This window comes from Crinia signifera, chromosome 8 (assembly GCF_055691185.1).
Source record: "Crinia signifera chromosome 8, ASM5569118v1, whole genome shotgun sequence".
Taxonomy (NCBI): domain Eukaryota; kingdom Metazoa; phylum Chordata; class Amphibia; order Anura; family Myobatrachidae; genus Crinia; species Crinia signifera.
The window spans coordinates 176712667-176735398 of NC_139224.1; the positions used below are offsets into that span (position 1 = coordinate 176712667).

The 22732-nt window shown below is 49.3% G+C and overlaps 1 protein-coding gene across 7 annotated transcripts in view; it reads right to left on the reverse strand.

Moving 5' to 3' along the window:
* TTLL7 (tubulin tyrosine ligase like 7) overlaps window positions 1-22732 on the reverse strand; it is a 191450-nt gene that overhangs the window by 143409 nt on the left and 25309 nt on the right. For 5 of the 7 annotated variants that reach the window (XM_083157854.1, XM_083157853.1, XM_083157852.1 and 2 more), the window contains 4 exons: window positions 19460-19581; window positions 17433-17500; window positions 13580-13738; window positions 12553-12769 (listed from right to left, as the gene is read on the reverse strand). In XM_083157854.1, coding sequence (XP_083013980.1) covers window positions 12553-12769; window positions 13580-13738; window positions 17433-17500; window positions 19460-19581 — 566 coding nt within the window. The remainder of the gene's footprint in view (window positions 1-12552; window positions 12770-13579; window positions 13739-17432; window positions 17501-19459; window positions 19582-22732) is intronic. The other 2 variants (XM_083157857.1, XM_083157856.1) reach the window with 1 other exon arrangement.

Here is a 22732-nt window from a genome sequence, read left to right on the forward strand (position 1 = left end):
ACTTGTCCTCTATTGTATACAGCTGTGTCACTGTCTCCTGGGTTATATACTGTGTAATAGGATGCTGCAGATCCCTTGTTCTCTGCCCCCTGATACATATGTCAGTGCCGCCTGCTGATGCAGCTATGGATATGTGCCCTGTACTTGTCCTCTATTGTATACAGCTGTAAGTCACTGTCTACTGGGTTATATACTCTGTAATAGGGCGCTGCAGATCCCTTGTTCTCTGCCCCCTAATACTTATGTCAGTGTCCTCGGCTGATGCAGCTATGGTTATATACCCTGGACTTGTCCTCTATTGTATACAGCTGTAAGTCACTGTCTCCTGGGTTATATACTCTGTAATAGGGCGCTGCGGATCCCTTGTTCTCTGCCCCCTGATATATATGTCAGTGTCCTCTGCTGATGCAGCTATGGTTATGTGCCCTGTACTTGTCCTCTATTGTATACAGTTGTAAGTCACTGTCTCCTGGGTTATATACTGTGTAATAGGGTGCTGCGGATCCCTTGTTTTCTGCCGCCTGATACTTATGTCAGTGTCATATGCTGATGCAGCTATGGTTATGTGCCCTGCACTTGTCCTCTATTGTATACAGCTGTCAGTCACTGTCTCCTGGGTTATATACTATGTAATAGGATGCTGCTGATCCCTTGTTCTCTGCCCCCTGATACATATGTCAGTGTCCTCTGCTGATGCAGCTATGGTTATGTGCCCTGTACTAGTCCTCTATTGTATACAGCGGTCTCCTGGGTTATATACTCTGTAATAGGGTGCTGTGGATCCCTTGTTCTGCCCTCTAATACATATGTCAGTGCTGGCTGCTGATACAGCTATGGTTATGTGCTCTGTACTTGTCCTCTGTTGTATACAGCTGTAAGTCACTGTCTCCTGAGTTATATACTCTGTAATAGGGCGCTACGGATCCCTTGTTCTCTGCCCCCTGATACTTATGTCAGTGTCCTCTGCTGATGCAGCTATGGTTATGTGCCCTGTACTTGTCCTCTATTGTATTCAGCTGTAAGTCACTATCTCCTGGGTTATATGCTCTGTAATAGGGCGCTGCGGATCCCATGTTCTCTGCCCCCTGATACTTATGTCAGTGCCGCCTGCTGATGCAGCTATGGTTATGTGCCCTGTACTTGTCCTCTATTGTATACAGCTGTGTCACTGTCTCCTGGGTTATATACTGTGTAATAGGATGCTGCAGATCCCTTGTTCTCTGCCCCCTGATACATATGTCAGTGCCGCCTGCTGATGCAGCTATGGATATGTGCCCTGTACTTGTCCTCTATTGTATACAGCTGTAAGTCACTGTCTACTGGGTTATATACTCTGTAATAGGGCGCTGCAGATCCCTTGTTCTCTGCCCCCTAATACTTATGTCAGTGTCCTCGGCTGATGCAGCTATGGTTATGTACCCTGGACTTGTCCTCTATTGTATACAGCTGTAAGTCACTGTCTCCTGGGTTATATACTCTGTAATAGGGCGCTGCGGATCCCTTGTTCTCTGCCCCCTGATATATATGTCAGTGTCCTCTGCTGATGCAGCTATGGTTATGTGCCCTGTACTTGTCCTCTATTGTATACAGTTGTAAGTCACTGTCTCCTGGGTTATATACTGTGTAATAGGGTGCTGCGGATCCCTTGTTTTCTGCCGCCTGATACTTATGTCAGTGTCATATGCTGATGCAGCTATGGTTATGTGCCCTGTACTTGTCCTCTATTGTATACAGCTGTCAGTCACTGTCTCCTGGGTTATATACTATGTAATAGGATGCTGCTGATCCCTTGTTCTCTGCCCCCTGATACATATGTCAGTGTCCTCTGCTGATGCAGCTATGGTTATGTGCCCTGTACTAGTCCTCTATTGTATACAGCGGTCTCCTGGGTTATATACTCTGTAATAGGGTGCTGTGGATCCCTTGTTCTGCCCTCTAATACATATGTCAGTGTCGGCTGCTGATACAGCTATGGTTATGTGCCCTGTACTTGTCCTCTGTTGTATACAGCTGTAAGTCACTGTCCCCTGGGTTATATACTCTGTAATAGGGCGCTGCGGATCCCTTGTTCTCTGCCCCTGATACTTATGTCAGTGTCCCCTAATGATGTAGCTATGGTTATGTGCCCTGTACTTGTCCTCTATAGTAGTCACTGGTCCCTGTATTTGTTTATGAGTCTGTGTGGGCGCTGCGGATTCCTTGTGGCGCCATAGAAATAAAGGATAATGATAATAATAATATGTACCCTCCCACCATGCAAAACGTGTCCATGTACCCCGGACAGATGTTGGTGGGGCTGACTACCTTCTACACCGTCATCTATCTAATTAAATATATTTAAAAATAAAATATAAGAATTGTCCATTTGCTACAACTTTGCAACGACATTGTCCAGTTTCTTACACTATGTTTATATGCACAATGGAAAAGCACTTGGTAATTGGTGATTTGTGTTAAGCAGATACATTCTGACATAAAATGAAAACAGACAATTAACATTTTAGAAGAGTTTAAAATGCAAATAATCAGTCAATTGTCATTTAAAAACACAGTGATTATAATGTTCTTCTGCGTGCAGCGTTCCTGCCACCTAGTGGTCAGCTGTATGTTTACAGGTTCCGTTAACAGCATAAAGAAAGTTTCAGGTGGTGACAGTTATTAAAATCTGCATACAAATAACCGTAGCGAAGAGAATCAGCCAATCAGACACTGCAGCTAGTGCAGAGAACTATGGCCCTTATTCTGGTTGACTTGCCGCCACCCCACGACGCTCCATTCCACCTGGACTTCTGTGTGCGAGCGCTGTGGGCATGAGCTCATATGCGCAGTCTCTAAGAGACGGTCCCCTGTGCGCAAAAAACTGGCTCCTCGTTATTTATATAGCACACACATATTACCCAGCGCTGTACAAGGATGATTTGTGTAAGGGGAACGGGAGTGAGCCACCAGACCTGCCCCCTAACTCTGTTGTCTTCCCCTGTGTTGGCGGGTGCGTGCGCAGCTAACCTTCACCACTAACAGCCGCGTTCGACGCAGCCAGTTATGCCAGCTTCCGTCCCCGATGCCGCCTGGTCTTATAAATAGACAACGTGCCCGCCAAGGCAAGAGATGGACAAGAGGGGAACTAGCTAACCCAGACAGGGCAGGTTGGGGGCAATGTTCCCTCTAATTTTACAAAGGCTGTGTGCGGCAAAAGATATTGGCTGTGCAACTTTGGAAGAAAATAAAAAAATGTGTGCGTCACTTACATATATAACTGGAAAATGATGTTCAGCATTTGTGTTAACTTTACTTTAAAATGATATTAAACATTCAAAACACAACACACAATGTAGTTTATGGGTCAAACACATTAATTGAGTCCACAACTGCAAAAAGGGGACCACTGCTGCTTTGTGCGCTCATTTGTAATGTCTGTGCGCGTGCTCGGCAGGTTGTGTGCGCGCGCACATGCGCACAGCTTAGAGGGAACACTGGTTGGGGGCCCCCAACAATTCCCCAGGAGTAACCCCTGAATACTCTCAACGGAAGACACGCTGCGCGTGCTCCCAGAGATGTATGGAAAACACAATGCAACAATGCACAACAGGTGTAATAATAATCAATCACAGATGCAACAATGCATAAAAGGTGTAGTATAAGTAACTACAAAATGCAACAATGCACAACAGATGTGATATAATATTAAATGAGAATAGCGACTACTGCAGGGGATTCCCCTGACTTATCTGGGAGATGGAGGAACCACAGAAGAAGTCTTAAAGCAGCAACGCAGGTGCAGGACTGACAGACGAATGGACACTGCAAGGAACCAGGAACATGACCAGACACGAGCCAGGCATGGCCACAGGACGCTATAACCGGCGCCTGACAGAAGACTGAGCCGGATTTTATTCAAAAACGCCGCCTTTCCCGGCGGAAGTGACGCCTGGTGCATCTGAAAGCAGCGTCTCCCTGTTGCCGTCCGTGCGGCGGAAGTTCAGGGCGTTGCTAAGCAATGACCCGACACTTCCGCCCTGACCTGCCTGGCGATCGCCGGAATGTGGCTGCTGTCCAGGCGCTTGCAGCTGACAGGTGAGCCAGGGTACAGCAGTGCTTACACCGGCGCCTAACTATTTGAACATTCACATCAGTCCCTGCCCAGTGGAGCTTACAATCTATATTTCAACATGCACATACAGACATTCTAGGGTTAAGCCAATTAGCTACCAGTATATTTTTGGATTGTGGGAGGAAACCGGAGTACCCGGAGGAAACCCATGCAAGTACGGGGAGAATATACAAACTGGGAGCTTAGTGTCCCCTGGCCACAAACTGCAAGGCCTCTGCCCCAGGTAACTGCCCCTGACTCCTGCACCAGTCCAAGGTAACTGCCCCTGACTCCTGCACCAGTCCAAGGTAACTGCCCCTGACTCCTGCACCAGTCCAAGGTAACTGCCCCTGACTGCTGCACCAGTCCAAGGTAACTGCCCCTGACTCCTGCACCAGTCCAAGGTAACTGCCCCTGACTGCTGCACCAGTCCAAGGTAACTGCCCCTGACTCCTGCACCAGTCCAAGGTAACGGCCCCTGACTCCTGCACCAGTCCAAGGTAACTGCCCCTGACTGCTGCACCAGTCCAAGGTAACTGCCCCTGACTCCTGCACCAGTCCAAGGTAACTGCCCCTGACTGCTGCACCAGTCCAAGGTAACTGCCCCTGACTGCTGCACCAGTCCAAGGTAACTGCCCCTGACTGCTGCACCAGTCCAAGGTAACTGCCCCTGACTCCTGCACCAGTCCAATGTAACTGCCCCTGACTGCTGCACCAGTCCAATGTAACTGCCCCTGACTGCTGCACCAGTCCAAGGTAACTGCCCCTGACTCCTGCACCAGTCCAAGGTAACTGCCCCTGACTGCTGCACCAGTCCAAGGTAACTGCCCCTGACTCCTGCACCAGTCCAAGGTAACTGCCCCTGACTCCTGCACCAGTCCAAGGTAACTGCCCCTGACTCCTGCACCAGTCCAATGTAACTGCCCCTGACTGCTGCACCAGTCCAATGTAACTGCCCCTAATTGATAGTGTGGAGGGTACAGTGACATTTGTGGGGGGGGGGGGGGCTGTGTGTGCATGTTGTTGAGGTGTGTGTGTGTGTGCAATAGTATAGTAGGGTGTTTCTGAGTCAGCGGCTCCCCACTGGCGGAGGTCACAACACAGGAAAACAGGAGGCTGGGTAGTGATAGGGGTGTGTGGGCATAAGGGGGACTAAAGAGGAGGGTGTGGGACACTGTGCAGCTTCTGCCAGTGGGTGAGGGTCCAGCGTGGCAGCACAGGAGTACAGGACGGTGACCCTGAGTCAGTGTCTCCTCCTACTGGGTGGGAGTTAGGGTGCATGAGAGCAGGAGGCTGGGATATGAGGCATGATAGGGGTATGTGGGCAACACAGTGTCAGCGACTCCCCAGTGGTGGAAGTTACGGTTCAGGAGAGCAGGAGGCTGGGTAGTGATAGGGGTGTGCGGGCATACAGGGGACTAAAGAGGAGGGTGGCAGCTTCTGCCAGTGGGTGAGGGTCCAGCGTGGCAGCACAGGAGTACAGGACGGTGCCCCTGAGTCAGTGTCTACTCCTACTGGGTGGGAGTTAGGGTGCATGAGAGCAGGAGGCTGGGTGGTAAAGCATGATAGGGGAATGTGGGCAACGCAGGGTGAGCGGGTCCCCACTGGCGGAAGTTACAGGGCAGGAGAACAGGAGGCAGGGCAGTGATAGGGGTGTGTGGGCATGAGGAGCAGTAAAGGTTTTTGCCTGTTGCAGAGTAGGGATGGGCATTGGTGCAGATGCCATCGATGGTTGGCATTGATGGCGACTTTGCACCCTGCCATCGATAATAGCTATCGATGGTCATCCACTATATCGTACTGAATAGGCTGTGGGACAATCAGAACTCGGTGGCGGGACCGTCGGGTGTGGGGGGGGCGGAGCTATGCTCCATGTAACGGCACCATAAAAATTTGAAACTTGATCGGTTCTCCTTTGCCATCGATGTAGGGAAACCATCTGGTCCTCCCACATCGATGGCAAAAGTATTCAACATCGGCCATAAACCATTGATGATTTGAAATCATTGATGGTCGATGGGCATCCCTAGAACTGGAGGAGGGTGGGGGACAGTATGCAGCTCCCGGCAGTGGGTGAGCTGGATGTGAGTGGATGCAGCTCCCGGCAGTGGGTTACGTCTCCTCCCACTGGGAGGGAGTGAGCGTGCATGAGAGCAGGAGGCTGTATAATAGTGGTATGTGGGCAAGACATTGATAAAAGTTGTGGCACTTGTGCAGAGGACCGTGGGGACACTTCTGGCAGTGGGGGAACCTGCAGCGTGGCAGCCAGGGCCGGATTTCCCACCTAGGGGCGGCACCTGCTTGTGGCGGGAGGGGTCTGCAAAGCGCGTGAGGGGGGCTTGGGGGGGGGGGGGCGTGAATCGCGCAAGGGGGGTTGCGAATCGCGGGGGCCCCACGAATCGCGGGAGGGGGTGCCGCAAATTGCGGGAGGGGGGTCGCGAATTGCGGGAGGGGGGGCGTCTGGGCTATACATTGCATTGTGTCATCTATAGCAGTGGTTCCACACATACTGCACACCACGCACACACACACATGCTGGGTCTGTCCACCCCCCTCCCCAGCAGTGTATATACATACCCAGCATAATATTGTGAGGTCCCAGTCAGCGGTCAAACAATCAGGAGCAGCGGAGGCGGGGGGGGGGGGGGGGGGGGCAGCACTGCAGTGCACAGTCTCCTCCTCATGTGCTTGACTGTCCGGCACCCTGGGGGGGGGAGTGGTCGTGGGGGCCGTGGTGTGCAGCCATGGGGCAGGGTTTGGGGGGGGTGCTTGGGCGGACATGGGGAGGAGGGGGTGGGGGCTTGGTGTGTAGGACTTAGGCTGTGTAGAACGTGGTATTGCAGGTTTTGCAGTGTGGATAACGGTGGACGGGCCTGTCAATCACCCGGGGAACCCCGCCCACCGGATCTGGCTAAGTATATAAGAGATAATAAATGGTCCCCAGGCCGATTTTACTACGTACGCAAACGTAGTGAAATCGCATCGCATGCCATTATTGTATGGCACGCGATGAGATGCGATTTTACCTGTTATAATGGCATTCAATGTACTATACCATTAAATGTCATATAATATCATTTATTTACGCACCCCCCCCCCCCCCGAAGCATGGCGAGCGCAGCACATTTAACAATGAAAACACCCATTACGGTGCTTATACAATTATTTATCTTATAGGGGGCACATTTAACATTAGGGTGCTTATACAATTTTAAAACGTATACCATTGTATATGACATACAATTCGATGGTATACATTTTTAAATTGTAAAATGTAACATCGGCTGCCATCGCGTAACATCGCATAGCATCGCATACCATCGTATGCCTTATAGTATGCAATGCGATGGACGCCGTGCTAGGAAACAAGTGCTCCTATTGGGCTACAAACAGAAACCCCCATATTATCCTGGTATATAACGCATCCTCCAATCCCATCCTTGCTCCAAAAGTGTGAAATGGATTTAAGTCACCAGAGTGAAATGTGAACATCACAAATAAAAGAGCTTGGACCACCAGCACTGACCGGGTGCCTGTGATTGACAGTGCCCCCTCCCCCAAACGCCTGTTGATTACAGTGTCCCCTCCCCCAAACACCGGCCGCCTGTTGATCACAGTGCCCCCTCCCCCAAACACCGGCCGCCTGTTGATCATAATGCCCCCTCCCCCAAACACCGGCCGCCTGTTGATCACAGTGACCCCTCCCTCACACACCGGCCGCCTGTTGATCACAGTGACCCCTCCCTCACACACCGGCCGCCTGTTGATCACAGTGCCCCCTCTTTCAAACACCGGCCGCCTGTTGATTACAGTGTCTCCTCCCCCAAACACCGGCCGCCTGTTGATTACAGTGTCTCCTCCCCCAAACACCGGCCGCCTGTTGATCACAGTGACCCCTCCCTCACACACCGGCCGCCTGTTGATCACAGTGCCCCCTCTTTCAAACACCGGCCGCCTGTTGATTACAGTGTCTCCTCCCCCAAACACCGGCCGCCTGTTGATCACAGTGCCCCCTCCCCCAAACACCGGCCGCCTGTTGATTACAGTGTCCCCTCCCCCAAACACCGGCCGCCTGTTGATCACAGTGCCCCCTCCCCCAAACACCGTCCGCCTGTTGATCACAGTGCCCCCTCCCTCACACACCGGCCGCCTGTTGATCACAGTGCCCCCTCTTTCAAACACCGGCCGCCTGTTGATTACAGTGTCCCCTCCCCCAAACACCGGCCGCCTGTTGATCACAGTGTCCCCTTACCCAAACGCAGGCCGCCTGTTGATCACAGTGCCCCCTCCCCCAAACACCGGCCGCCTGTTGATCACAGTGTCCCCTCCTCCAACTCTCTGGTCTGTACATTTAGCATATCTGTGTGCAACTCTCTGGTCTGTACATGTAGCATATCTGTGTGCAACTCTCTGGTCTGTACATGTAGCATATCTGTGTGCAACTCTCTGGTCTGTACATGTAGCATATCTGTGTGCAACTCTCGGGTCTGTACATGTAGCATATCTGTGTGCAATTCTCTGGTCTGTACATGTAGCATATCTGTGTGCAACTCACTGGTCTGTACATGTAGCATATCTGTGTGCAACTCTCTGGTCTGTACATGTAGCATATGTGTGTGTGCAACTCACTGGTCTGTACATATAGTATATCTGTGTGCAACTTTCTGGTCTGTACACATAGTATATCTGTGTGCAATTCTCTGGTCTGTACATGTAGCATATCTGTGTGCAACTCTCTGGTCTGTACATGTAGCATATGTGTGTGCAACGCACTGGTCTGTACATATAGTATATCTGTGTGCAACTCTCTGGTCTGTACACATAGTATATCTGTGTGCAATTCTCTGGTCTGTACATGTAGCATATCTGTGTGCAACTCTCTGGTCTGTACATGTAGCATATCTGTGTGCAACTCTCTGGTCTGTACATGTAGCATATGTGTGTGCAACTCACTGGTCTGTACACATAGTATATCTGTGTGCAATTCTCTGGTCTGTACATGTAGCATATCTGTGTGCAACTCTCTGGTCTGTACATGTAGCATATCTGTGTGCAACTCTCTGGTCTGTACATGTAGCATATCTGTGTGCAACTCTCTGGCCTGTACATGTAGTATATCTGTGTGCAACTCTCTGCTCTGTACATGTAGTATATCTGTGTGCAACGCACTGGTCTGTACATATAGTATATCTGTGTGCAACTCTCTGGTCTGTACACATAGTATATCTGTGTGCAACTCTCTGGTCTGTACATGTAGCATATGTGTGTGCAACTCACTGGTCTGTACATGTAGCATATCTGTGTGTAACTCTCTGGTCTGTACATGTAGTATATCTGTGTGCAACTCTCTGGTCTGTACATGTAGTATATCTGTGTGCAACTCTCTGGTCTGTACATGTAGTATATCTGTGTGCAACTCTCTGGTCTGTACATGTAGCATATCTGTGTGCAACTCTCTGGTCTGTACATGTAGTATATCTGTGTGCAACTCTCTGGTCTGTACATGTAGTATATCTGTGTGCAACTCTCTGGTCTGTACATGTAGTATATCTGTGTGCAACTCTCTGGTCTGTACATGTAGTATATCTGTGTGCAACTCACTGGTCTGTACATGTAGTATATCTGTGTGCAACTCTCTGTACATGTAGTATATCTGTGTGCAACTCTCTGGTCTGTACATGTAGCATATCTGTGTGCAACTCTCTGGTCTGTACATGTAGTATATCTGTGTGCAACTCTCTGGTCTGTACATGTAGCATATCTGTGTGCAACTCTCTGGTCTGTACATGTAGTATATCTGTGTGCAACTCTCTGGTCTGTACATGTAGTATATCTGTGTGCAACTCTCTGGTCTGTACATGTAGTATATCTGTGTGCAACTCTCTGGTCTGTACATGTAGTATATCTGTGTGCAACTCTCTGGTCTGTACAAGAAGTAATCACTGGGCATACAGATACTCCTGAATGATTATCACTGGAACATTACTCACATCCAGGCCAGTACACCGGCAGCCAGCATGTGGATATAATTACAGCTGTATGACCTGTGTTTGCTATACACGCGGAGGACCCGCCTGTCGGACAATCCCAGCAGCTAATGAAGATCTATTAGGTGTAGGAGCCGTTATACAAGCCCCCTGCATTCAGCCTGATGGATATCTACAGAGGCCGGGGCGCGTCCACCCGGAGTAGCGGACAGGGGAACCTCATGGCTAGGACTTTGGAAGGGGCTGATTTATTGGTATGTTGAAAACCGACTTTAGTGTCTTGAAAAGGTTCAGAGAGCGAAACGCGTGGACATGGCTGGACTGACTGGTAGTATGGCACCTGGGAAACCATGCAGCAGTAAGGCGAGGAGCGTGCGTTCTAGCACCCGGCACCTTTCATAACCTGCGCTGTTACTCTTTCCTGCCCGAGGTGTCGCTCTCTGCTGTGGTACTCCTAGCACCGTATGGTCTGTGCTGAGATACAGACCAGACTCTGGTAGAAGCAAAGCATCACAGCAGATAGTGACACACCAGGTAATAAAGAGGAACTGCACAGGTTTTAAAAGGTGCAGGGTGCTAGAATGATCACTAGTATAAGCTCAGAGTCTCACATTTAGTAAAGTAGTACAATATACAGTTCCTGCGGGAACCTACCTCTCCGGTAAGTTAGTCTCTGCAGCCCGGCAACAGCACAATGCTGATGTCCAAACCACTAACGCACGTCAGTCATGTGAGAATGAAATCAGTCAGAGATGGGAGACTCCTTCGCGGAGGTGCGGGCTGTCACCAGAGACTGATCTGGCTGCAGTGCCGGCTCCTGCAGTGTGACAGAAGCCAGTGGCGCAGGTAATGTGCAGCACTCGGCTCCCGTCACTAAGTGAGAGGCGGCATTTTGGTAACACCCTGGTGCACACCTGCCACACCTGCCCCACAGTGATGCCACCTCGGTGAAGCTGTATTACATTTCTGCAGAAACCAGTGTTTGTGAATTATACGTTATACCTGGTATCACTAAACCAGCGCTTGGATTTCTGCATCTCTCTCTCTCTCTCTGGCACAACCAGCGCTTCATCCCCCGCAGCAGGGTTTAGGGTTTATCCAATTATATGTACGAAGTGCCAGGATCACATACTGGAATAATTGTTACTAATTCCACTTATTCACCGAGATAAGAGACAGAGCAAGAAGAGCTATTGCAGCACAACAGTACAACTCCCGGAATGTTGTGTGTACATCTAGGAACCTGGGAAGAACATTTCAGTAACCAATCTCTCTACACAATACGACAATAGAATGTATTGCTTCTTTCAGTTACAAACACCCTTATTATGCTGCCACTCTGCTACATTGCTTATAAGACTCTACACCACTGTGAGAGAGGTTTTGAAAACAAAACTCAATTAAAAACTTTGTTGCAATTTGACAAATGTCCACTGGGTGGCACTAACCTACATCTGCAGCACGGAGCTCATTCCAGCTCTAGTACAAAGGCTACAGACACGGGAGAATGCTTGTGCGTGTGTATACTGACCGTGTATACGCATTCTCCCGTGTCTGTAGCTCATAGACATTGCTGCTATTGCAGAGGTGTGCGCATCTATAGATGTATAAAGTTCTGCACTTGTAAGACGGTCATCCTGTTTTTCTCTGGAGGCCATTAGCGGTACATTATTCTCACACTCAGAGCAAGGACACACCCCTCCCGTGCCTAACTTTCTGCATATGTTACATCTGCCCCCCTGCAGCACAGCATGGTGTTACCCAGGTGCTCAGTTACTGGCTGCTTCTGCATGTAGCCCACACATACTGGGCAGCGTTATTCTCACACTGTAATGTACAGTAGCTCTGAGCTAGGACACGCCCCTCTCACACCTAACTCTGTGCACATGTTACATCTGCCCCCTGCAGTGCAGCATGGTGTTACCCAGGTGCTCAGTTACTGGCTGCTTCTGCATGTAGCCCACACATACTGGGCAGCGTTATTCTCACACTGTAATGTACAGAAGCTCTGGGCTAGGACACGCCCCTCTCACATCTAACTCTGTGCACATGTTACATCTGCCCCCCTGCAGCACAGCATGGTGTTACCCAGGTGCTCGGTTACTGGCTGCTTCTGCATGTAGCCCTCACATGCTGGGCAGCTAAATTCTCACACTGCAATGTAGCTCTGAGCTAGGACACACCCATCCCACATCTAACTCACATGTTACATCTGCCCCCTGCAGTGCAGCATGGTGTTACCCAAGTGTTTCATATTACAGACTTTACAGACTACGTGATTATTTCTGTACAGCTGCATGACATCCCCTCCCTCATGGAAAAAGACCTGGGAAGGAGAGCGAATTAGAAAACGCAAAAATATAAAAAAAAATAAGATGGCCGCGTCACTGTATCTTAGGGCGACAATATATGTGCAGGCACAGAGGATGACTTAGTGCTAAACAAGTAGGACTGAAATACAATCTCACAACTCACCAAATTGGAGTCTGAGGGTGAGTGGTACTTCTCTGTGCCCATCCTGACCAGTCCATCATTATATAAAAATATCCGCAGAGGATCGCAGGACGTCACCAAGATGTACACACGCAGATCAAACTTGTAGCCTTCCAGCAGGAACGGTTTGTCAAGATATTCCTGAACGATGAGATGCTCCTGAGCCTGGAGCTTTTCCCCGTTACGTATCAGAGATATCCTGATGGGAAGAAAACAGAGTGTCTAAGATAATGTACGCATTTCACTGGAAATCTTTGTCTGATGCAGATAACGCGTTTCACCAGCTCAACTGTCTGTCTGGGGGCACACAATGATCCAATGAACAGGAGTGTATAAAATAATCTACGCATTTCACCGGCAATCTGTGTCTGATGCAGATAACGCGTTTCACCAGCTCAACTGTCTGGGGGCACACAATGATCCAATGAACAGGAGTGTATAAAATAATCTACGCATTTCACCGGCAATCTTTGTCTGATGAAGGTAACTGTCTGTTTGGGGGCACACAATTATCCAATGAACAGGAGTGTCTAAGATAATCTTTGCATTTCCCCGGCAATCTTTGTCTGATGAAGGTTACGCATTTCACCAGCTCAACTGTCTGTTTGGAGGCACACAATTATCCAATGAACAGGAGTGTATAAAATAATCTACGCATTTCACCGCCAATCTGTGTCTGATGAAGGTAACGCGTTTTACCAGCTCAACTTTCTGTTTGGGGGCACACAATGATCCAATGAACAGGAGTGTATAAAATAATCTACGCATTTCACCGGCAATCTGTGTCTGATGCAGATAACGCGTTTCACCAGCTCAACTGTCTGTTTGGGGACACACAATGATCCAACAACATTTCAATAAAACAGTTTCCCCTGAACGAAGACCAGTGTGACCCCCATTAGAACTGTAGTTCAGGGTTATAATGTCTGAGTCATGTAACGCCTGTACAGAGGTGTCATGTAAAGGAGGGGCTGTGCCAGTGATAGCGGTATTATAGAGGCCCGGTTACCCATGTCCCATTGCTCCGTTTGCTGGTTTGACGATGAAGGTTTTCTGTTTGCGCTTTTTCTTTAACTCTTTTGCGTAGTTCTGGAACTGAGTGTACTCTGCGGGGAATATCCAGGTGCGCGGGATGAAGCTGTACTCATGAGGCTGACACTTGATCATTCTGGAAAACAAATCGCAGGTTGGCGCAGTGTTAGAACGGAGCAAAGTAACATTAACCAACCACATGTGACAGGTAAAACGCGATGGTGGACAGAGTGTGGCGGAAGCAGAGACAGAAAACGCGCTTGGCTGCGTAGAGGCGTTGTGACTTTGCACTAAGCATGAACAGAAGCAAGCACACAAATTCAGAGCCTGTGCGTTTCGCACATACCAGGAAAATAACTGTCGTCATGCAGCAAGTAACGCAACCGCATGCACACAAGAGCACCTGCATATGTTCTCTGCATCTTCTACAGAACAGGAGCATGTGTGACCTGAAGACAAGTTGTAAATTAGATACACATGCTGCTATTGCAGAGGTGTAACGTTCTGCACATGTACGACGGTCATCACGTTAGTGGTACTCGGTATTGCAGTATTATTCTCACACTGTAATGTAGCTCTGAGCTAGGACACCCCCCTCCCACACCTAATGCTCTGCACATGTTACATCTGCCCCCTGTAGTGCAGCATGGTGTTACCCAGGTGCTCGGTTACTGGCTGTAGCCCACACATGCTGGGCAGCATTATTCTCACACTACAATGGGTACTTCTTTACTTTCACGGCGCCCACGCTGCGGGCTCGGTGGCTCGCTACGCTCGCCACGCTAATTAAAATCAACTCCATGCCAACATGGATAGTGGAGGTATGAACTATCCATGTTGGCATGGCGTTAACTTCGTTTATTTGACTTAGTTTGTGGCGAGCGTAACCCGGAAGTAGCGCGGCGCCATGCTGGCGCCGTGAAAGTAAAGAAGGTACTCTTTACCTAGCACGGCGCCCACGATCTTGATCGTGGGCATCGTGAGGTAAAAAATTGCGTCGGTCGCGTCGTATGCGGGCTAAAGATGCCCGGACGCGACGCGACCGACGCGATGTCCACGATTTCCCATTGAAAACCATGTTAAACATGGACATCGCGTCGGTCGCGTCGCGGCCGGCCATAAATGTGCACACGATGGCCGCGACGCGATGCCCACGATTTGCCATAGGAATCAATGTTAAAAGGCCCGATGGACACGATTTTCATGTTAAATGGCTGAATGGACCCGATTTTACCATAGGAAACAATGTTAAATGGGCCTTAGAGCCCAAATACTTACCCTGAACTCTGAAATGGCCCCCCCAATTGTTTACGCCACCCCACGATCAACGTCAACCCGAAGCGTGGCGAGCGCAGCGAGCCCGCGAGGGGCGGCGGTACGCGTCCTCCGACCTTTTCATACCCCCACTATCCACGTCGGCGTGGAGTTGAGAATAGAATAGTGTGGCGAGCGCAGCGAGCCACCGAGCCTGAAGCGTGGCGAGCGCAGCGAGCCCCGCGAGGGGACGCGGATACCTGTGAAGCCCGCGAGGGGACGCGTATAGCTGTGAAGGTATCCGCGTCCCCTCGCGGGGCTCGCTGCGCTCGCCACGCTTCGGGCTCGGTGGCTCGCTGCGCTCGCCACACTATTCTATTCTCAACTCCACGCCGACGTGGATAGTGGGGGTATGAAAAGGTCGGAGGACGCGTACCGCCGACCCTCGCGGGCTCGCTGCGCTCGCCACGCTTCGGGTTGACGTTGATCGTGGGGTGGCGGTAACAATTGGGGGGGCCATTTCCCAGTCAAGGTTGCCTATTTGGCCTCTGTGGCCCATTTAACATTGTTTCCTATGCCCACATCGGGTCCATTGAGGCATTTAACAGTAAAATCGCGTCGGTCGGGCCATTTAACATTGATTGCTATGGAAATCGGGTGCATCGCGTCGCGGGCACCGCGGGTACATTTATGGCCGGCCGCGACGCGACCGACGCGATTTCCATGTTTAACATGGGTTTCAATGGGAAATCGCGGGCATCGCGTCGGTCGCGTCGCGGCCAGACATAAATGTACCCGCGATGCCCGCGATGGGCGCCGTGATAGGTAAAGAGTACCGTAAAGAAGTACCCTACAATGTAGCTCTGAGCTAGGACACACCCTCCTACACTAACTCTCTGCACATGTTACATCTGCCCCCTGCAATGCAGCATGGTGTTACCCAGGTGCTCGGTTACTGGCTGTAGCCCACACATGCTGGGCAGCATTATTCTCACACTGCAATGTAGCTCTGAGCTAGGACACGCCCCTCCCACACTAACTCTCTGCACATGTTACATCTGCCCCCTGCAATGCAGCATGGTGTTACCCAGGTGCTTGGTTACTGGCTGTAGCCCACACATGCTGGGCAGCATTATTCTCACACTACAATGTGGCTCTGAGCTAGGACACGCCCTCCCACACTAACTCTCTGCACATGTTACATCTGCCCCCTGCAATGCAGCATGGTGTTACCCAGGTGCTCGGTTACTGGCTGTAGCCCACACATGCTGGGCAGCATTATTCTCACACTGCAATGTAGCTCTGAGCTAGGACATGCCCTCCCACACTAACTCTCTGCAGATGTTACATCTGCCCCCTGCAGTGCAGCATGGTGTTACCCAGGTGCTCGGTTACTGGCTGCTTCTGTATGTAGCCCACACATACTGGACAGCATTATTCTCACACTGCAATGTAGCTCTGAGCTAGGACACCCCCCTCCCACACCTAATGCTCTGCACATGTTACATCTGCCCCCTGCAGTGCAGCATGGTGTTACCCAGGTGCTCGGTTACTGGCTGTAGCCCACACATGCTGGGCAGCATTATTCTCACACTGCAATGTAGCTCTGAGCTAGGACACGCCCTCCCACACTAACTCTTTGCACATGTTACATCTGCCCCCTGCAGTGCAGCATGGTGTTACCCAGGTGCTCGGTTACTGGCTGTAGCCCACACATGCTGGGCAGCATTATTCTCACACTACAATGGGAATGGGATCATTCGTCAGACTGCATTTAGGTCTACAGTCATTAGGTCGACCCCACTAGGTCGACTGGCAGGAAGGTCGACCTGACTTAAGGTCGACATGGGCCAAGGTCGACATGACTTAAGGTCGAATTTGCATAAAGGTCGACATGAGGAAGGTCGACTGGTCATAAGGTCGACATGGGTTTTTCACTGTTTTTTTATCCGAATGTCGACACAGTCGACATGGACACAGTCGGCAATGAGAATCGGACCCTCGCTTCGCTCGCTTCGCTCGCAATGCTTCGGGCACGTTGCCTCGCTGCGCTCGGCACACTATTTTATTCTCCCACCACGCCCTAGTGGATGGTAGGGCATGAAATACCGCCTGTCGGCACATGTCGGCTCAAAAAATAGTGAAAAACCCATGTCGACCTTATGACCAGTCGACCTTCCTCATGTCGACCTTTATGCAAATTTGACCTTAAGTCATGTCGACCTTGGCCCATGTCAACCTTAAGTCAGGTCGACCTTCCTGCCAGTCGACCTAGTGGGGTCGACCTAATGACTGTAGACCTAAGTTCATTCTAATAGATGACCGCATCCCCTACAATGTAGCTCTGAGCTAGGACATTGTAGGCTAGTCCCAGCTCACCGCCCATAGCTGTAATCATTAATGGAGGCTTGCTATAACAGCCATGCATATTCTCAAACACATGACACCCTGCAAGCTACAGCCATGTATTGTCATCACCATGCTGCTCGCATCCAAAGCCATGACATCACCCAGCAACTGTATGTAACAGTGATGTCACAAAGCAGATCTCTATGGCCTATAACAATGGGACTTACTTGGTCATGTTCCTGGATAGACAATCCTTGCGACAAATCTCTCCCATTCCCGGGAAATGGTTAATTCTCTGGAACAATAGACACAAACTGTAACTAATTACATGACACCACCTGACATACGTGTAACACGGACTCATCACCAGCACCCTATGCATTGGTTACACACCAGTGACACACGACACCGCCTGACAGACGTGTAACACGGACCCATCACCCGCACCCTATGTAATGGTTACACACCAGTGACACACGACACCGCCTGACAGACGTGTAACACGGACCCATCACCCGCACCCTATGTAATGGTTACACACCAGTGACATACGACACCGCTTGACAGACGTGTCACACGGACCCATCACCCGCACCCTATGTAATGGTTACACACCAGTGACATACGACACCGCTTGACAGACGTGTCACACGGACCCATCACCCGCACCCTATGTAATGGTTACACACCAGTGACATACGACACCGCTTGACAGACGTGTCACACGGACCCATCACCCGCACCCTATGTAATGGTTACACACCAGTGACACACAACACCGCCTGACAGACGTGTAACACGGACCCATCACCCGCACCCTATGTAATGGTTACACACCAGTGACATACGACACCGCTTGACAGACGTGTCACACGGACCCATCACCCGCACCCTATGTAATGGTTACACACCAGTGACACACAACACCGCCTGACAGACGTGTAACACGGACCCATCACCCGCACCCTATGTAATGGTTACACACCAGTGACACACGACATCGCCTGACAGATGTGTAACACGGACCCATCACCCGCACCCTATGTAATGGTTACACACCAGTGACACATGACACCACCTGACATACGTGTAACACGGACTCATCACCCGCACCCTATGCATTGGTTACACACCAGTGACACACGACACCGCCTGACAGACATGTAACACGGACCCATCACCCGCACCCTATGTAATGGTTACACACCAGTGACACACGACATCGACTGACAGACGTGTAACACGGACCCATCACCCGCACCCTATGTATTGGTTACACACCAGTGACACATGACACCGCCTGACAGACGTGTAACACTGACCCATCACCCGCACCCTATGTATTGGTTACACACCAGTGACACATGACACCACCTGACAGACGTGTAACACGTGTAACATCACCCGCACCCTATGTATTGGTTACACACCAGTGACACATGACACCACCTGACAGACGTGTAACATCACCCGCACCCTATGTATTGGTTACACACCAGTGACACATGACACCACCTGACAGACATGTAACACGTGTAACATCACCCGCACCCTATGTATTGGTTACACACCAGTGACACATGACACCACCTGACAGACATGTAACACGTGTAACATCACCCGCACCCTATGTATTGGTTACACACCAGTGACACATGACACCACCTGACAGACATGTAACATGTGTAACATCACCCGCACCCTATGTATTGGTTACACACCAGTGACACATGACACCACCTGACAGACATGTAACATGTGTAACATCACCCGCACCCTATGTATTGGTTACACACCAGTGACACATGACACCACCTGACAGACATGTAACATGTGTAACATCACCCGCACCCTATGTATTGGTTACACACCAGTGACACATGACACCACCTGACAGACATGTAACATGTGTAACATCACCCGCACCCTATGTATTGGTTACACATCAGTGACACATGACACCACCTGACAGACGTGTAACACGGACCCATCACCAGCACCCTATGTATTGGTTACACACCAGTGACACACGACACCACCTGACAGACATGTAACACGTGTAACATCACCCGCACCCTATGTATTGGACCACCTGCGGTGACTTCTGTTATCCTACTGGAAACATAAGCCTCTATAGCGCAGTGTGTAATCCTAGTCGTTGTTGTATTATAAGATATAATTCAGCGTGTACATTATACAGGCGCTGGAAGCCATTCCCGTGTACGGACACCACACACCATGGCACCTCCCTCACCTGATAGTTCCTGAGCTCCGTGATCTTCTCGTGCTGTACCGCGCAGTCGCTCCAGATGAGATAGGCCGTCTCATCCTCATCCCGACTCTTCACAAACTGCATCTCTTCAATGACTACACGGACTTCAGTACAGACAAGGGGTAAGAGAGGCTTATTACGGCATAAATCCCAGACATGAAACACCATACAGCCGCCACGGGAATCTCATTATATACTGTCGTTTGCTCACTAGTAAGTCTGCTACCATGTTATTGCCTCCATGTTTGTGCATGTGAGAGAAAGAGATGTAATTTCACTCGCTGACAACAGATGGAAATGTGAGTTAGTAATGACTGCACCTGTGCAACTTGGTGGGACGAATCACGAGTGGGGGCTAACATAGAAGGTTATAGTCTGTTTATAAAAAACAGATTAGGTAGAAGGCGAGGGGGGGGGGTATGTTTATATAATATACCATCCTTAAAACCATACAAAAGGGAAGACATAGACAAGAGCACAATGGAGTCGGTAGAATCGGTCTGGGGAGAAATCACAGGTAATATTACAGGGGCTAAAAACTTATAGTAGGAACACGTTATAAACCACCCAATATAAATATGGAGCAGGAAAAGACCTCTTGCTACAGGTGGTAAAGCGGCCAGCTTAGGGGACATTGGGGTGGATGTATTAAGCTTTAACAAGAGATAAATGCAAGGTTGATAAGGAGAGATAAATTCCCAGCCAATCACCTGCTAACTGCCATGGTACAGCCTGTGTTTGAAAAAAGTCAGTAAGGAGCTGATTGGCTGGATGTTTAGCTCTCCTTATCACCCTTGCATTTATCTATTGTTAAGGCTTAATACATCTGCCCCATTATTATTATGGGTGACTTTAACTGCCCTGAAATAAATTGGAAATAGGTCAACTAGTACCGCTAAGGGAAATGTTTTACTGGATGCCCTAAATGACCACGATTTGTATCAATTTATTGTCAAACCAGAAATACCAATATCCTGGATCTCTTGATAAGCAACAACGAGGACATTGTTACTAACATAACCATAAGGGAGACATTGGGGAACAATGATCACAATATGATCACATTTTATTTAGATTTTAACAAAGATAATTATATTGGAGCAACTAGGTCCTTACATTTCAGAAAAAGCAAACTTTGGTAAGCTTGAGGAATCCTTAAAGGATATAGGGCCTAATTATGGGTCACTCCTTCTGGCAAATTCCTTCTTAGATGGACAAAACCATGTGCACTGCAGGGGGGCAGATGTAACAGGTGCAGATAGAGTTAGATTTGGGTGCGTTATGTTGTTTCTGTGCAGGGTAAATACTGGCTGCATTATTTCTACACTGCATTATAGATCTCACTTTGATGTAAAACCCCACCCAAATCTAATTCTCTCTGCACAAGTTACATCTGCCCCACCTGCAGTGCACATAGTTTTGTCCATCTAAGAAGGATTTTGCCATAAGGAGTGAACCAGAATAAGGCCCATAAACTGGAAGGAATTATTTAGAGGTATGGATACTACTAAAAGGTGGCAAACTTTAAACAAAAATACTGCTGGAGGGCCCTGATAAATGTATTCCTAGGGTAAATAAAAGAACAAATGTCAAATGGAAACCGATGTGGCTTAACAGCAAAGTCAAATTTGAAATAGCTAAAAAAAAAAGGAGGGCGTGCAAAACATTTACACAAGATGGGACACCCAAATCATGTGCCGCATATATAGAATGGGTACTTGTTTCCTAGCATGGCGCCTGCGATTTTGATTGTATCCATCGGGTCCTGAAAAATTGCGTCGATCGCATTGCATGCAACCAAATCGCATGCGATGCGATCGAGTTTTACATCGGAACCAATGTAAAATGGTCCCTGAGACCCGATTTTACATTGGGCCCAATGTTAAATGCTCCCCAGACCCCAATTTTTATTGTATACCCACCCTGATGGGTCAAATGCCCCCCCCCATTGTTAACGCCACCCCACGATGAACGCCAACCCGAAGCGTGGCGAGCGCAGCGAGCCCGCGTGGGGCGGTTGTACGCGTCCTCCGACCTTTTCATACCCCCACTATCCACGTCGGCGTGGAGTTGATTTAAATTTAGTGTGGTGAGTGCAGCGAGCTACCGAGCCCGAAGCGTGGCGAGCGCAGCAAGCCCCGCGAGGGGACGCGCATTACTTCACAGGTATTACGCGTCCGCTCCCGCGCCGGCGTAGATAGTGGGGGTATGAAAAGGTCGGAGGACGCGTACCGCCGCCCCTCGCGGCGCTCGCCACGCTTCGGGTTGGCGTTCATCGCGGGGTGGCGTTAACAATGGGGGGGGGGGGCATTTGACATGTAAAATACCCATAAGGGTGGGTATACAATGAAAAATCGGGTCCATTGGCCCATTTAACATTGTTCCCTATGTAAAATCGCGTCCATCGCATTGGTCGCATCGCATGCCTTAACTTAAGTCATGCGATGGACACGATTTTTTAATTGTCGGGGAAAAGGCTAAAAATAGCCCTGAAATCGCGTCGGTCGCGTCCATCGCATACCTTAAGTTAAGGTATGCGAACACCTGCGACGGGCGCCGTGCTAGGAAACAAGTACCAAAGAATGTAATAAGAAATTAAAAAATACAATCAAGATGGCTAAATTAGAGACTGAACGTAAAATAGCCGCAGATAGCAAATCTAATCCTAAAACATTCTACAGCTCTATAAACGGGAAACGGTTAAGGAAGGAAAATATTGGCCCACTAAAAAAATAAGCAGGGGACCCTGGTAATAGAAGGAAAAGGGAAAGCGGAATTATTCAAGTCATTTTTTGCTTCAGTATTTACAAGGGAAGAATCTTCAAAAGATCTCCCACATATTAAATGCTCAACTTTTGATTGCTCCCAAACTGTGGGGGGTTATTCTAGTTCACTCTTAGAGGAAAATTCCTTCTCAAATGGACAAAACCATGTGCACTGCAGGTGGGGCAGATGTAAAATGTGCAGATATTTTGTATTTGGGTGAGTTATTTTGTTTCTGTGCAGGGAAAATACTGACTGCTTTATTTCTACACTGCAATATAGATCTCACTTTGAAGAAAAACCCCACCCAAATCTAACTTTCTCTGCACAAGTAACATCTTCCCCACCTGCAGTGCACATGGTTTTGTCGATTTGAGAAGGAATTTGCCTCTAAGAGTGAACTAGAATAAGGCCCTGTATGTTTGGGTGAGGAAATAGTCAAAAATAGATTACAGAACCTATATAGTAACAAATCTCCTGGGCTGGATACTA